This window comes from Rhizopus microsporus (genome assembly GCF_002708625.1).
Source record: "Rhizopus microsporus ATCC 52813 unplaced genomic scaffold scaffold_1, whole genome shotgun sequence".
In the NCBI taxonomy this organism is placed as follows: domain Eukaryota; kingdom Fungi; phylum Mucoromycota; class Mucoromycetes; order Mucorales; family Rhizopodaceae; genus Rhizopus; species Rhizopus microsporus.
Genome location: NW_019671916.1, coordinates 2699207 through 2715505, shown reverse-complemented (window position 1 = coordinate 2715505; position 16299 = coordinate 2699207). Strand labels below are relative to the sequence as shown.

The following is a 16299-nucleotide window of genomic DNA, read 5'->3' as shown; positions in this document are numbered from 1 at the left end:
GAGATACAATTGACAACCTTAGAGGCGGACTCCGTCTAATGGACAAAATTGCTTGTCGCTCCACTGTGATACTCTATGAGTTGTACGAAATATTGGATGATAATAACACAGAGATTATAGGAATGGATTTTAAAGGTACAGGCAAAAGTTTGAATACTACTGCACATTTATTTAAATGTCTCAGCGTTCATTTTCTCTTTTTTCTTTTTTCTTTTTTAAGCTCACTATGTAGACATGGCTAGCAAATTAAGGGTGCAAATATCGAAACGTCGTCGAGAACAATTTTTTGGAGAGCAGTTTAACGTCATCTCACCCAAAGTAGAAGCCCCTCCTCATATACCTTTTTTCTCCAAAGCGACCTACTACCACTCGTCCAAAATAATTTTTTATGTATAACAATTAAAGTTCGACATGTCTTGCAGTACCAGCGCTACTGCCAATATTTCGAATTCTTTTTCTTTAGTTTACTACATATGTTTTGAAAGAAAATAAGCGAGTACAAGTAGTTGAAAACATAACAGAGATTGGTTTTACTGTCGTAGACGAGACCATTCAGGCCAATGATGTGGAGGAAGACGCCTCCTCGGCTCATAGACGGACCAAAAAGCAGAAGAAAAATGGGTACTAGCTATTTAGAGGAAATGTCTTTAAGGTACTGCCATTGCTAGCGGCTCTTCTTCGTCTTGTCCATCTCTTGAAGGTGAGGACGTGACTTATTTTTTTATTTTTCTTGCAAAAACAAATTGTTGTTCATATATTACTGAAGTAATGGTACGGTTTTTATCTTCCTTTCACATAAACATAAACATGATTACGATCTCTGTAAAATGATGTAGAAATGATCTTGGTTGCATCCAATGAGGCAGTACATGACACGTTCTTTCCGACATCGAAAAGTGCATTTTATAAATATCTTGATGAGATTCATAAATGAGATAAAGGATATCGACGGCTACTTTAGGCTGAGTTGTATTCTAAGAATACTCCCAAACATTGATATGAAGGACAAGAAACATAAGAGGAGCTCAAAGGTAAATGCATCAGTAATGACGAACATTTGAAAGTCTATCTTGAAGAGACTGTAATGGATTTTAGTCAATATTGTGAAGAATATATGCGTTAGTTGGTTGTGAACTTTTAGGACGCTGTGTGGCCGAATGTCTGCTGCCTACAGCAGCCCATAGACAGCTGTAGTTTCTATGTGGCTTTATATGACATATAAAGCGATTTTATTAGGCGAGACAATCTCATACAAATATTAAAATGCATTGAGACTTTGACAATACCATGGGAAATTTTTCACCGAAAAATTCAATGTCCAGTAAATAAGCCGTGGTAGGCTAGTAACTAAAATTCTTGTTCCGTATCAAAGTTGTTTTTCTTTTTAAGATACCTTCATTTTTAAGCGATTTGTACTCATGATTGCATTCAAATGAGGATAAATATGTGAATAAAAGCAAAACAGAAAGCATACAATTATATCAAAATATAATATAGCAAACTGTTGAGATTATTTTATGACGCCGTTGCCATGGATCCCCTTGATAAGATCGGATGATGAAAATTATAGATTGCATTTAAGTTCCTGTTAAATCAGATTAGTAGGAATTATCTGATCCTTTGTATTTCGGGTAACACGGTACATTTCCTTTGTTTCTCTAGAATTCTCCATATTTTCTTTTTCTTTTTCTTTCTTTCTTCTTTTCTTTTGCATCAAAAGCATGGTTAAACTCAGCTGCCACAAATATGTACCTGCATGTCCAAAGAACACAGAAAGTCCAAGGTACTTACAGAAAGAAAATACCAAGCAAAATAATACTCATAGTTGATGTTAGTCGATACATTTTAAACGTTAGTCAACAACCCATCCAAGCACGTATCAGTACAAATAACGAACGTGGTAAAAACTAGGCAAAATCTGACACATCCTTCACCAGACTCACACCGCGCGCTAATAGATCGTAAACCTATTGATCCTCCACCGATTGTTCAAATCAGTTTAGCCGATCCTTCTTCTCCGCAAGAAATAGAGTAAGCAAAGAAAAAAAAATTTTTTTTTCGCTTATCTGATCAAACCTCCGTATCCAGCACATTTCATCAAAGCTCCTATTTTTTCATGTGCAGCAATCTATGTCATCCAACGAATGATGAAGAGATTTATACACCAACACACAATGCTCTATGCGGACAAACAGTCTCATCTATGTTTAAATTAAATGATATTGATAACCAATGTAAATATCACGTTGCAAGCAATATCAAGTATTAACCAAATCGTAGACAAAGCCTTTTTTATCTTTGGTGACTTGTCAGTCAAAGTCGAAGGAAACTATCGATTGAAACTGTCTCTATTTCAAATTACAGAGTATGTATAAACTATTCATAAACAGCGTAATCTAACTCTATAATACAGAACTGGCGCAATCTGTCTTTCATCCATCTTCACTAATCCCTTTATGGTCTATTCCGCAAAAGCTTTTCCTGGGCACTTGGAATCAACTTTTCTCTCCAAGGCATTTTCAGACCAGGGTGCACGTATTAAAATTCGTAAAGAAAATCGTGCTCCACCGTAAGGGTCAACTTCTCCGCAAACCATCAGTTACACTAATAAACTTGTTATAGAGTTAATTTGCGTAAAAGAAAGCCTATTCCTGACACAGAGCGAAGAAACAGCGTGACGAGTCACAGCAGTACAGAGGAAAGCCCGGTGCTGGTGAACCCACCACTGCCTCGTGTTACTTTACCTCCACTTTTTCCCTTAGACAAGATGTATCCATCACCTCTTTACGTCTTCGACTTGAAGTTACCCCCGCTTCGACTGAAAAGAGCCAAAATAGATAACCATGAGCAAAATGCTGCTGTTGCCATGATGCAATTATCTCAACATGTATTTACATCTATTTAGACCTTATTTTGTAATATTTAATATGTACCATATGGTTTTCTCAAGTTGCATTAACCCTTAATTGTTTATACTTAATTTATGCTGGCATTAACATTAAATAAATCACTTATTCTCTTTAGTTTACATTAAAAAGTATGCAATGCACGTTTTTTGTAATCAACTTCAAACTTGCTCCCTTTAATGCCTCATCTGACTGACTTCCCCCTAAAGTTGGCATAATTCACACACAAAAAAGACATGCACAATGTTTATGATAACAGTGTCACTTAAACCTTCTCACTTGCAGCATGTGAAGAATGTTAGTTTCTCTGTAACCATTTTGATCAGCTGCAACAAAACACAATCAAATAGACAGTCGCGTAGTCCTTCTCAATCGAATGCATTATGCCGTATCACAGTAAACTTGGTGACAGCAATGGCATATTCGCACGTTGCTTTCATTTTGTTCCAAAATAAGGTTTTACACAGTCAAAAGCCGCGCTTAAGGTTATCACGTTTTAGTCAAAGAGAAGTTTGAACACACTTATCCAGTCAACTAGTTTCTTTATTTGACATTTCGTTTGCATCCTCCTCAAATTCTTGACTTAGTCATGACACTGTTTGATGTTGATATGCTGCTCATGCTCAGTGCTTCTTTTTATTTATATATTTATAATTCATTGATGCATCTCTTATATCTTTTGTCTTGAATCGTTGGAAGAAGAGGAGAGCGAAATCTTTTGGTGCTAGAGCTGTGATACAACAGTTACAATGCTCATTTTTGTATTTTGCCGTGGTAAATGACACGATTCTAAGGATACGACGGAAGAAAAATGTTTATGGCGCCAGTAGGTCTTTGTAGTACAGGCTGTGGCCAATGCAACGTATGTATACACATATCTTGACAGGATTTTACTTGGGGGGTAAAGAATAAGCAAACAAAGCGTAATCATGATATTTATAAAGTTTAAAAATGGAAAAGCTTCTTTATTAGTACAGGCTGAGAATTGTACTCTGCAGATTGTATTAGTTGCTGATAAAGCAAGAGCTAACTGCGCATGCCCCCCCTCTCAATAAATAATAGTAGTTTTTAAGTGTATTTTTATGCTTCCTCACATGTGACAGGAGATATCATCAAATATTTGTAAAATAGGGTTGCCCAATTAGTCTTTTATGTTTACTCCTTTGCATAATTACACCTTAAACATGTCAAATTTGTTATTTGCTTTTTTCTATAAGAAGAAAAGTAAAGTACGTCATAAAAAGCATAATTATATAATTTGAAAACCCTATTGTTAAGCCTCAGTTGGGATAATCAAGTTGGTCGATCGAAGAAAAAGGAGGCCTGATATAGTTTTATCTTTTAGCTCTACAGCATTCATCCGCAGTCCACTTCAGATGTAGGATTTGATGATATGGCCTAGTACTCAGGTAGTTTTCTCAGAAAGCTAAAATGTAAGATCAATTCAGCATTGCACTCATTCATTTTTGTATGTGATGCTCCTAATCCTTCAGAGACCGATATACTGTGAGGGCGAATTTAAATACTGACCTAACGAAAGATCTCGGCCAATTCAAGTGTATTGCTATTTAATAATCCTTTTGAGACCTTTTATCGTAATGCCCTGTCCTTTTGGTTCACTTGGCTAGGTATTAGCTTCTTATGTGCTTTTTTTCATCACCTTCTATAGTATAAAGCTCCCCTACCATTCTAGGTTGCTGATCTTTCCATCAACATACTGCACAATCCTCTTTGTTGACAATACATACCATCGACTCTAAATAATCTAATTTCATCAGTCAACCATATAATTGACTTTCTTTTGCTATTGTCTGTATAAACAATGAAATAAAAGCACTCATCACCCCTTTCCTCCCCTTTCAATCAAGTTTATGACACAATTATCATCTTGTATGCAAAAACAACCTTTTAATTTATGGCGACTCAGCGGATACGACGTATGCTCATCGGATGGATGTATCGTTTGTTGAAGTATACATGTATATCCACCCCAACAGCAAACAAAAGCCCATCTTCAAACCAAGGAGTGTTCCGTTAAATCAAGATGCTCAAATCAAATTGTGCAATTTAGGGTGCTATTGTGCATGAATATTACCAAATTGATATACATCTGTCGCACTTTATGAGCTTGGACCATCATGGACGCTTTTATCTCCTTTTTTTTTCTAGAACCCTTTTACAGTTCCTTTCGTAAGTATTTCATCATGACTTATTATCTGAAATAGCAAAAGAGAAGAAAATCCAGGACCATCAAACCGGTTATATGTGAAATTGCCTCTCCTTTTTTTTTTTTCTCTATATTGTTTAATAAACTTGAAGATTATCCATATTATTGCTAGACAATGGCAAGATCTACTTGATGATTAAAGATAGAATAATATCTTGCAATAACAAGTTTCTTATTGAATAAGTTTCTCATATTTATTTAGTAAATGATGAGAAAGTTCCTCCTTTTCATTAAATTTTCTATAGACTAATACAAAACAGATAGCAAATATGACGATGCAACACATTATGACACTTTGTGTAGCTCAAATTACCCGCCAAATGACTTTATTGGGTCCACTAAAAGAGTCATACTATTTTTTTTTCCCATTTTAATAAAGACAAAGCCCCTCCCTTGAATTACTCATTTATATCATATTTTTATATATGCATAACGATTCAATTACTTGTGCACATATAAAAAGATGAATAGATGAAAAAGCCTTTTCTTAAATTGGTCGATCACTTCAAAAAAAAAAAAAATAGACAGTCTGAATTTTAATAAGCTCTAACTGATCGGTGTTCCTGGTGAAGAAAAAAAAAAGAATAAATTTAAGGAACAAGTAGTAATAGTAACGAAAAGGAAAAGCGATTCTAGTTGACATAATGAAACGGTCACCTTGGCGACATGATAATCATATACTCATCCTGTGATGTTTAAAAAATTCACGTTTATAGAAATTCCTTCTCCGTCTAATGTAACATTAAAATCACTTAGCTTTTCTCTCTCTCCTTTTTTTTACCATTTATTTTTAATTCCTTGAAAACATTTTTATATGGCCAAAGAAGGTCAAGCTGTCCAAGTAGGCAAGTTTTATTTTCAATTTCAGACCACTATCTGTGCTTCACAGAAATAACGTTTAACGTAGCACTTCGTATTCGACCCTTAACGGATCGTGACAGAGCACAACCTCGATTCGCCAATCTTGCTAATGACGACGTACTCAAAGTTCATGACAAGACTGTCCAAGTTGTGCCTCACAACAAGTACTTCTCGTTTGACCATGTCTTTGGGAGTACGAGTTCACAAGATGATATATTCAAGACAGTTGGAGACAACCTAATACACAAGTTTGTCGAAGGATACAACATTACAATTCTTGCTTATGTAAGGATATGACGAATAAAGGACAACATGAATTAAAGTGTATGATGTAGGGACAAACGTCTTCTGGTAAGACGTATACGATGGGTACAGCTGCATCCAACCAAAATGATGGCATTATCCCTCGTTCAATGTCTTTGTTGTTTGATCTTTTATCGCAGACCGATACCCGCCCAGCATCTCCGGCTCTTTCTGTCTCTTCTTCGACCTCTACCAGTCGACTAAGAAGTAGCAAATCATCCACCATCAGCACAGCCAAGCATTCATTTCTCTCTCACCCACCCAACCATCGACCGACTCATCGATATACAGTGACAGTATCATTTATTGAAATATACAACGAAGACTTGCATGACCTGCTGAACTCGTCCCCACCTGAAGAATCACCGCCGATCACAATTCGAGAGGATACCAAGGGCAATATCTATTGGACAGGTGTAAAGGAAGTAGAGGTTCAGAGTATGGATGACGTGTTGCAGTAAATAGACCCAATTGAATGAAATGAAAGATAATAAGCTGAACGAAAATTTTTTTAATTGTTCTATAGTTATCTCGAGCAAGGTGCCCAAAATAGAGCAACTGGTGCAACCGACATGAACGAAAAATCATCACGCTCGCACGCTATCTTTTCAGTCACGCTCAGACAAGAGAAATCTGTGGGCCAGTCTGTACGTAAACCGACCCAGAGTCGGCCAAACAGTTCACTGAGCAATTATACCAGAGCATCACATACCCCTAAAACTGACGAAGGCGAATGGATCATTACAACCTCCAAGTTTCATTTTGTTGATCTAGCAGGAAGCGAGAGAGTAAGGACAAGTGGTTCAAAGCAAAAGAATAATTCATTGATTTGACAAAAATAGCTTAAGCGTACCGCAGCAGAAGGAGGACGACGAAAGGAAGGTATTAATATCAATGCAGGATTATTAGCCCTTGGCAACGTCATTTCGGCACTAGCAGGCGATAAGAAAAAGACTCATGTACCTTACCGCGACTCAAAGTTGACACGACTTCTCCAGGATTCGCTTGGAGGCAACTCGACAACATTGATGATTGCATGCGTCAGTCCTGCAGAGTATAATCTGGCCGAGACGATCAATACACTTCAATACGCTAGCAGAGCACGAAGCATTAAGAACCGGTCAGAAAAGAATGAAGTGGAAGAATGGATGACGACAGATAATATCGATACTCTTCGTTCGCTCGTAGGCAAGCTCAAGCACGAACTTAAATGCCTCAGAATGCTCGCCAAAATTGAGCCCCACGAAGATGACGATAATGACGAAGAGAATCTCAGCCAGAGATTGTTAGTTGCCGATCTTCAACGTCAGATCGAAGAACTTGATGTGGAGGCCACTGTGACCCGAGAACGGAACAAGATAGTTGAGAAGGAATTGCAACGATTAAGAATGCTCGAAGCCTTTGACAAGCAAGTCGATTTTGAGCATTTGGTTGAACCTGTGATTGAAGAATACGAAAAGAGCATAGCCAACCTCGAGTCACAGCTAGCCCTCACTAAAGCCGCGCTAAATTACTCAGACATGGGCTTTGAGGAACAACTGGCAAAGATTCAGCACCTTGAGTCGGTGGTGAAAACGCAAGAACAAACCATTGAGGATCTTCGTACACGGCTAAACAAAGTCATTGAGCGTGAACAAAATAATGAAAACTATATCCGCGAACTTGAGAATAAACTGATGGTGTCCGCCAAGGAATCAACCAAGGATCAAGCAATGCTGAGCGAACTCAAAACGCGTATTATGAAGCTCAAGGAGACTGATGAAAATACAGAGCAATACATCCATGACCTTGAGCAGCGTTTAGCAGCTTCAGATGCAGAAAAAACGAAATGGCAAAAGCACATTGAAGAACTGGAAGCCAAGATGGAGGCCAAGGATCGCACTCATGCCGAATTGTTGAAGCGTCTCTCGCTGCAAACATCCGCGAGCAACACAGAGAAAATGGCTCTTGAACAAGTCACTAGTAAATTAGAGGTAGTCGAGAAGGAGCGTGATGTGCTTAAGCAGCAGGTTGATCAGCTCGAGCGGCTGTACGATGAGAGCAGAAAAGAAACTAAGGAGCGCCCGCTAAGTGGTAGCAGCAGCAGCAGCACAACCGTGCACAGTAATCGCACAAGTCTTGTCGATGAAAAGGAAACACTGGCCATGATACAAACTGAGACGAAGCTTAAGGAAGAAAGTGAACGAGCCAGTCGGCTAGAACGCACTCTAGATCGTCTTCAGGCTGAACACCAAGAAACACTCAAGGAGCTGGAAGAGGCGCTCCAGAATTATCATGAAGCTCTTGAACAGCTTGAGCTTACCCAAGGCGTGGATCTAAACAAGGAGATGCTAGTAGCTAAAGAGATACAAGAGAAAAAAGATCAACAGCATGCGATAGATCAGCTCAAGCAGGAATTAGAAAAAGCCAAGCAAAAGCATCAGGCAACTGTTCAAGACAAACAAAAAGTCGTATCACAATTGGAGCAGCGTATAGAGCAACTTGAACAAGAAAAGGAAAAGAGCATAGTAGCACTTGAACAAATCTCGGGACGAGAAGCCGAACTGCACCAACGCTTGGTGAAAGCTGAACGACAGCACCAAGTGGACATGGGGCAAATCCAGAACAATGTGGTGTTGCTTGAGCAACAGATGGAGCAGCTCAAAAAAGACATGTTTGAAAAGGAACAAGAGATGAACCTTATAAGAGGAAAGGAAATCGAGTTACGTGCCCTCTTGGACGAGTCGAATGCCTCACTGACAGCATGTCAACAGGAGCTCGCCTCGCTCCGTCTTGTGAAAGTAGCACATGACAAACTACTCCAAAAGTCATCCATAGAAGATGATAGTAAAGTTCGTGAATTACATGATGCGCTCGCACGTGCGACAGATGAGAATCGATCCCTTTCAACAGTACTGAAGCAGTCTCAAGAAGGACACGGGAAGCGCATCAAGGAGCTGTGTGCAAAGTATGAACAAGAAAAGAGCGCGATAGAGAAAACAGTAGAGCGTCTCGAGACAGATTTAGTTGAAGCCAATGGAGAAAAGGACCTCTCACTGCTTCAATATCATGAGCGATTGAAAAAAGAAAAGGAAGATCAGACGAACATGATTGCCTCTCTTGAACAGCAACTCGAGCAAGTCGTACTGGAACGGGATCAGGAAAAAAAGCTGGTGAATGTATTGAGAGCTGAGATTGAACAACTAAAATCAAATATGCAATCTGTGCAAATGATACCCGAGGATTATCAAGCGACATCTGAAAGTCTAAGAAAGGAAATAGATAAAAAAGCTCAACGAGAGCAAAAAGTAACTGAACTCAAGCTGGAACTGAAGCGCACCCTGGAAGAGAATGAGAAGCTGTTGCAGCAACTAGAGACACAGAGAGAAGAAGATGAAGAAATACAGCTGGCATTAGATGAAGAATGTCAAAAACTACGATCTGATTTGAGAAAAGTACAAGAAGAAAAGAACGAACAAATAAAGCAGCTTGAAATAGAGCTGAATAAATTAAGATCTACAAGGGCACCAGTGTCTAAAGAAGAAGAAGAATATGTTGAAGGATACAAGAAAAAGATAAAAGAATTAGAATCACAAGTGAAAAAGATGAACGAAGATAATTTGGAATATAGTAGCTTAAGTGAAGAATTAGAGAAAGAAATAAGACGATTAGAAGAAGAGAAAGAAGAGATACATGAAGCCTTGGATATAAGTGAAGTTAAATTGAGTGAATATGAAGAACTGATCAACAAGGTGAAAGAAGTGATGAACACAAATGAACAAGATTTGATAGAAGGGATAAAGAGATTGATGGGTTCACGAGATAAGCCAAGTGATCAGTCAGATGAAAATGTCAAAGAAGAATTAGCCAAGCGAATAAAACAAATGGAAAATGAGTTACGACAAGAAAAACAAAGGGGAGACAAAATGGAAAAAGCCAACTTGAAATTAGAGAAGCAATTGGAAGATGCATTAAACAAGAAATCATTCTTTTGTTTAAAATAAATTGACATGTGCACCAAAATAGTATACACGTGGCTTACCTTCTACTTGCAGCTTATGCAAACTTTATTGCATCACTTGGGGAGATATACTTATTCCATGTCACCTGGTGGTCTGTGCTTTTTATATATATTTTATAAAGGGGATCAGCCGATCAACCTTTATAGAATCATTTTCCGCGCTTTCACTTGTTTTTCATTTAAGGGGATAAAAAAAGAAATTCTTGTTTCCCTTTCCCTTGATTATTTATTATGTAAAAGGGATGAAACACTTGAGTATTACAAAGAATAACCCCTATTCTGTTAGTTCTATTTACTAAATAAAGCAAACACTCACAAAAGAGAAACAAGACAGTCCGTACGACTTGTGTATTCAAACAGGTGCAACTTGATATAAATACTGCCTTCAAAATAATATTTTTTCTTTTTTTTTTTTCTTTTCTTCTTTATTTTCCTTGTAATAAAAAAAAATGTCTTTTACTACTGTAAACAAACATCAATATTAGATAATAACAGTATATACTAATCTTATTTAATAGTATGCAACAAAATCTCGTTCATTTTGTCCTTTAATCTTATACCATGACAAACCATCCAAAGAACTATCAATGAACTTAAATGCTAATAGACATCAAAATCAATCAGCCATAGATCGTCATCGAGAAAGAACCAATGAAATGTTGCTGCATAATGCTCAATTTTGGATTGAGGGTCCTGGCTTAGTAGAAGGTATAAAAAATTTGCTTGTCATACATACCAGTGCATTAATATGTTTTGTTTACAGATGATATTAAAGTATCTCCAAGCACAAGCACAACATCTAATATCAGCTCTTCAAGTTCTGAAGACAGTATAGCAACCATTGACACATATCAACATCCTAGGATTACCAAGTACAACCAAGAACAATCACATGAATTGTCAGGAGGATATGTTTCTTCTACGCCACTTGAAAAATCATCATCAGAGACTACGACAAGTACCCCTTCAACAAATGGAAAGAGAAGGCGTAGAGGAAACCTTCCAAAGGAGGTCACCGAATTCCTCAGAAAGTGGTTAATACAACATAAAAAGCATCCTTACCCAGCAGAAAAAGAAAAAATTGATCTCGCTCAAAAGACAGGTCTGACTGTGAACCAGATTAGTAACTGGTTCATTAACGCCAGAAGACGTATTCTTCAACCTATGCTAGAATCAGAAAGTTTATGCGCTCAGATGATGGCCTATCCTGAATTAATGAATTCTGACAGACGTAGTAATATAAATAACAATAGACACAGACTCGATTTTTATCCCTATCATAAATCTTCAGGTAAGGGGTTGTAGTTGTATTTATTATGTAATATTAACCTTTTTTTTTTTCTTAGTCGAACAACCTCCTATTATCCACCATTATCCCATCGAAGAACGTTTTATGATGCATAACACCGTCGAAGAATATCATATGCGATAACTATGTACTATACCTTACCTCCCTTTCTCTTAAACCCCCTTTCCCTTCATTCGTATATATTATATATTTATTTTATTATGTAATGTCTATTATTGTTACTCTTATTGTTGCTCTTTGTTTAAAAAATTATGTTTGTACACGTAATTTATGAAAAAATATTTTCACATTTGTCAGATGTCTTGTTGTACATGTCAAACATATAAAGGTTCTCGAGTTTGTGAACAATCGATAAACACGTATTCATTCAAGCTCAGATAAAATGACGACTATGATTATGTGTGGGTGATGATGGTTGCTTGGCAACTGTTGATGGGTACATCAATGTTTGTATGTGTATATATCACCTTTTAGTGTTTATTTATCCTTGGATCAATTCATTTTTCTTTTTCTTTGTATGTGCAAAATAGGTTACCTAGCAAGTTGCCTAGTTACCCCTTATAGTTAACTTATCCTAGTTACCCCTTTTGGCTAATACTGTACATTTTGGTTGCCTGGGAGAATCACCTTCCCGATGCCTGATAGTTACATCATCCAATTTAAATACTTTTTTTTTTTTTACTTTTTACCATCCTATGCAAAATTATTTCTCATCCGTACAATAATAACAACAAGTTGAATGGACAGCCCATCAAGAAGTGAAGAGAAAGGTCATTGGGCCATTCATTTGTACTACAAACTTGTTTATTAGCTCAAAGGAGATATGTTTTTCTTATTTTGGACAAGGTTTTACACAATCAAACATAAAGGGTGAACAATCTTGTTTACATGAACAGTCTTTTTTTGTTGATTTTGACTATTCTGACATTAGAACGTAGTACATGCATGAGGTCCAAGCTTTCGTGCTTCTTTTTTTTATGCTCATGTGGGATTCATCTGTAAACGTATGATTATAGTTGTCCTTTTAGTGCATTTAAATTGGAGAATGCAAGCTGCACATCACCTGTCATATTGTATCTCATTGTGGTTACAGAAAATGGGGCATTTTTGGCTTGTTTTTGATGTCGGTAAAAAAAAATAAGTCATCATTCTTGCCTTTTTTTTTATTTATTTGTATTATCTTTGCCCATTGATTATAAATTCATTTATTCATATGCTTGTGTTTTAATATTGATTTATTTTTAAATAAATGTCCGAGAAAAAAAGCTCCTACCTGACGTCCCTTGAAAGACACCTGACAGCTTTTGTTGCTGCCAAATGTCATACAGGCAGAAAAAGACGAGGCTCAAAAAAATCGACCCACTCATATTTGTCTTACAGGAAAAAAGAGTCATTATGCTGTACTACTATCGGACCATATTTAAACTCTAGAAGCACAAATCATTTGAAATTCAGTTTTCTTTACTCTGGAAACAGTAACACATATCATGTACTGAAATTGGCAACTTTGATTAAAAACAGTGTAAACGAGTTCTACACGAGCATCGATACGAAGAAGGAAGCATGACTAACTTTATTAAAAAGATTCCGCTCGTCACTTGTACACAAGACTGATCTACAAGGTGTACCTTTCCCGTCATGAAAGGCTACGATTGTTTATCAGAAAAAAAAAAAAGGATCTCTGCTTGGCATAGCAAGGTTAGTTTCAGAGTTAAAAGAACTAAGACCGTTTTAGGCAAATGTGCTTCATATAAAGTGACCTTTTTCATGAAACGCAGCATTTTCAAACAATAAGCAACACTCAAAATATACCCCAACCTAACTTTATAAGGTGGGGTGGTTATCCTTTAAAGTAATAGTTCAATATCAAAACAAGATGCCATCTAGGGTATTAGTAGGCTTTTCTTTTTCGTTACAATAATAGGGCCTACTGTATGCTTCTTAGCCATTAGGAAAGGTTATTCTTTTCAAACCTTAAACTAAACCATGCCCTTCACATCAGTCAAACATAAGCTGCTCATTTCAAATATGTATGAGAAAAACTATAAAAAGAGCACAAATATAAACATAATTATTGGTGTGAAATGACGGTTCTATCCCAAGAAGCAGAATATTCCGGGACCTCTGTCTTCTGCTCATTACTCATTATGTACAATTAACTATTTTGAGAAGCGCATGGATCAAGATGTAAAAGTTTGTCCCTTGAAACCAGAAATTCGAAAATAGCATTATGAGCGAGGTCATGGCTGTATCAAATAAGCCTCACTTCATCATTAACCCACAGATAATTGGAAGGACGTTTCCAACGGCCGCTAACAGTCTAACCTCGGGATCAAACATCGATTTGGACTATCTGGTTCAATAACACTCCCTGGTTCAAATTGCGACCATAAATGTAATGTGTTTTGCTTATTTGCTTGGACTACTTAAAAGGAAGGTTGATAATTACCGTCTTTCCGTATGAAGCTCAAAGCTACAGCACATGCTCAATAAACAATTTTAGAACAACCCAAAGTTCCGGTTTACTTTAGTGGTTGACGGAAGCCTACATTGAGGTCAACTTCTCCATTCTTATCGTCCTATACATCACTGTCTGGCGTCTGCTGCGGCATTTTATGTGGCTTCTAAAGCGTCTAAGTTTCAACAATCTTTGCTCAGCCGCGTCCACAGTATCTTGGGTCATGGTATTCTTGAATCGATGCTAAGTACATTAAATAAAAAAGCCCATTGGAAACAATAATAGAGTGAGCTGTTTCTTGTCACTTTTGTACAACGCAACTTATCGAGTTGGACATGAAAGCACTCGATGTCTCTTTTGATCTTGCATAATCCTTTACACATTTGTCACTATGGGCTATGCCTTTATGCAAAGTAGTAGTTGAGTTCTTCTGTGCAAGCTATCCTGGGTAGTCGCTTGGATATTGGAAGGGGAAAAGTAGAGTTTATGCTGAATATATCGATTTGTACTATTTAGAGTTAAACACCTATCTACAAAAATGCGCCAAGGTCGAACATTGCTATTATACACGTTAACAAAGTAAGCTTGGTAGTCAAATGGTAACGGGCATAGCAAGCGTGCAGCAACCAGAACACTGCATGTGTTTGCTGCTGAACCTGGTCTTTGCTAAACTTGAAGAGATACATTTGGCCATTTTTACTAAATAACAATAGTTGTTTGCATGGTAAAACTACTGGACCTAGGACTAGGTCGATCCTTGTTCATGGGATTCATGCGGTTGCATTTTTTTCTTTTGCTACCACAGCAACTGAATTCTTTTTTCATCGATTTGAATTCCTTCCCCATATATGAAAAAAAAAAAAGAAATATATCAACACTTATAAAAGCACAGCAGAAGTATAGTTGAAGAAGCCAACAACAAAATATACAAAAGGTTTTGATGATCGGATAAAAATTCATCTTCTACATGTGACCAGCTTGTGTATATACAGGATTAAAAGAAGACTATCCCCTTACAAGCGATCAGCTTTTGGAGCTTAGATATAGACGAGTCCATAATTATAGAATGTTTACTTTTCGAAAGTATTCTTTAAAAAAATAGTGATACAGTGTTTTTTGTTTGAAAATTGCCAAATCAGAGTTTTCCTTTTTCATTTCCATATCAACACGTTCTTTTTCCTTCAGGCATAAAAATAACGTAGCAGTTAGTTCAAACGACCACTCCAATTTGTAGAGATATTTGCAGATCTCAATTCAACAAACTCCCATAATCGATCTTTCTTCAAGTTCATTTTGGAGAGGGTGACTGTATCCTTGATTGCTTGAACACCAAAAGTTGATTTTTTTAAGGCTGCTTTGAATCGGCTATTCTTAAAATGACTAAAGATGTAACAAAGTGCACCATTGCATTCGACTAAAAGCTTTAAGGCATCTTCAAGAGTATGACTGATGTTCTCTTGTAGTAGACCACTAGAAAATTCAATAAACAGAGCTTCGGAGTTATTGGCTTTTTGTTCTTTTCTTTAAATTCAGTACACTACGCGCACGAGGAAATCCACGAAAGGGCTAATGATACAAACTCCACCTGTGATGTCGTCAACCAACCTTTTCAATGTGCAGCGTCACGTTAAGCTTGTTCAGAAGCAAACATCTTTCATGTGTCTTGATGTAGAATAAGAATTTATCTTTTAAGAAGAAAGAGATAAAATGTGATTATTGCTGTATTTTAATGTTTTAATGTCTCCAGTTTGATCAACAAAGAACCAACGTCAATCACGCACAATTATGGTATATACGTATTCTAAATCAAAGGATATCCCGCAGGACAGCTTTAGGTTAGGTAGACACTTTGGTAGTGTGAGCTTGTACAGTGACGCCACATGTGTAGGAGAATAAGCGCCCGTATCATTAGCCTTCTCGTGGATTTCCTCGTGTGCGTAGTGTACATCTAAAGATGTTTGAACTAACTGCTACGTTATTTTTATGCCTGAAGGAAAAAGAATGTGTTGATATGGAAATGAAAAAGGGAAACTCTGGTTTGGCAGTTGTCCCAAAGGAAGAAGCTCTCGCTGCTCTGTTGAGCTTCCCTGAATTGTAATAATGGGCAAACATCTCAAACATCCCTATTGATTGTTAAGGATTTCTACTGGTTTTGCAAAATTTTATTAAATCCAAACATTTCTATTGTCCAAACAAAAGTTTCTATTTTCAAACGCAAAACACTGTAATAGGAAT

General features: G+C 37.1%; 6 protein-coding genes across 6 annotated transcripts; 4 read left to right on the top strand and 2 right to left on the bottom strand.

Annotated features, from left to right (window-relative positions):
* Window positions 1–362: 362 nt before the first annotated feature.
* Window positions 363–597, bottom strand: RHIMIDRAFT_255357 (uncharacterized protein). The gene has a single exon (XM_023611153.1). The coding sequence runs from the start codon at window positions 590–592 to the stop codon at window positions 431–433; it is 162 nt and encodes a 53-aa protein (XP_023471723.1). The 5' UTR covers window positions 593–597; the 3' UTR covers window positions 363–430.
* Window positions 598–1687: 1090 nt separating this feature from the next.
* RHIMIDRAFT_255348 (uncharacterized protein) lies at window positions 1688–3149 on the top strand. Its single transcript, XM_023611152.1, has 7 exons — window positions 1688–1783; window positions 1836–1900; window positions 1959–2031; window positions 2089–2234; window positions 2281–2365; window positions 2414–2569; window positions 2623–3149. Exons 1-7 carry the CDS (start codon window positions 1722–1724, stop codon window positions 2903–2905), a joined length of 870 nt encoding a protein of 289 aa, XP_023471722.1. The 5' UTR covers window positions 1688–1721; the 3' UTR covers window positions 2906–3149.
* Window positions 3150–5858: 2709 nt separating this feature from the next.
* RHIMIDRAFT_307508 (kinesin-domain-containing protein) lies at window positions 5859–7507 on the top strand (the record flags this gene model as incomplete). The annotated part of the gene is made up of 6 exons (XM_023614528.1): window positions 5859–5978; window positions 6041–6279; window positions 6330–6754; window positions 6824–7085; window positions 7140–7417; window positions 7486–7507. Exons 1-6 carry the CDS (start codon window positions 5948–5950, stop codon window positions 7505–7507), a joined length of 1257 nt encoding a protein of 418 aa, XP_023471721.1. The 5' UTR covers window positions 5859–5947.
* Window positions 7508–7946: 439 nt separating this feature from the next.
* RHIMIDRAFT_181298 (uncharacterized protein) lies at window positions 7947–8270 on the top strand (the record flags this gene model as incomplete). Its single annotated transcript, XM_023605788.1, has 1 exon — window positions 7947–8270. A coding segment is annotated over one exon (324 nt), but the record flags the coding sequence as incomplete, so codon positions are not given.
* Window positions 8271–10746: 2476 nt separating this feature from the next.
* On the top strand, window positions 10747–11729 carry RHIMIDRAFT_243998 (uncharacterized protein; the record flags this gene model as incomplete). The annotated part of the gene is made up of 4 exons (XM_023610012.1): window positions 10747–10761; window positions 10816–11005; window positions 11061–11588; window positions 11644–11729. 4 exons carry the CDS (start codon window positions 10747–10749, stop codon window positions 11727–11729), a joined length of 819 nt encoding a protein of 272 aa, XP_023471719.1.
* A 2935-nt stretch (window positions 11730–14664) lies between these two features.
* RHIMIDRAFT_15101 (uncharacterized protein) lies at window positions 14665–15139 on the bottom strand. The gene has a single exon (XM_023605741.1). The coding sequence runs from the start codon at window positions 15022–15024 to the stop codon at window positions 14764–14766; it is 261 nt and encodes an 86-aa protein (XP_023471718.1). The 5' UTR covers window positions 15025–15139; the 3' UTR covers window positions 14665–14763.
* Between the last annotated feature and the right edge of the window lie 1160 nt (window positions 15140–16299).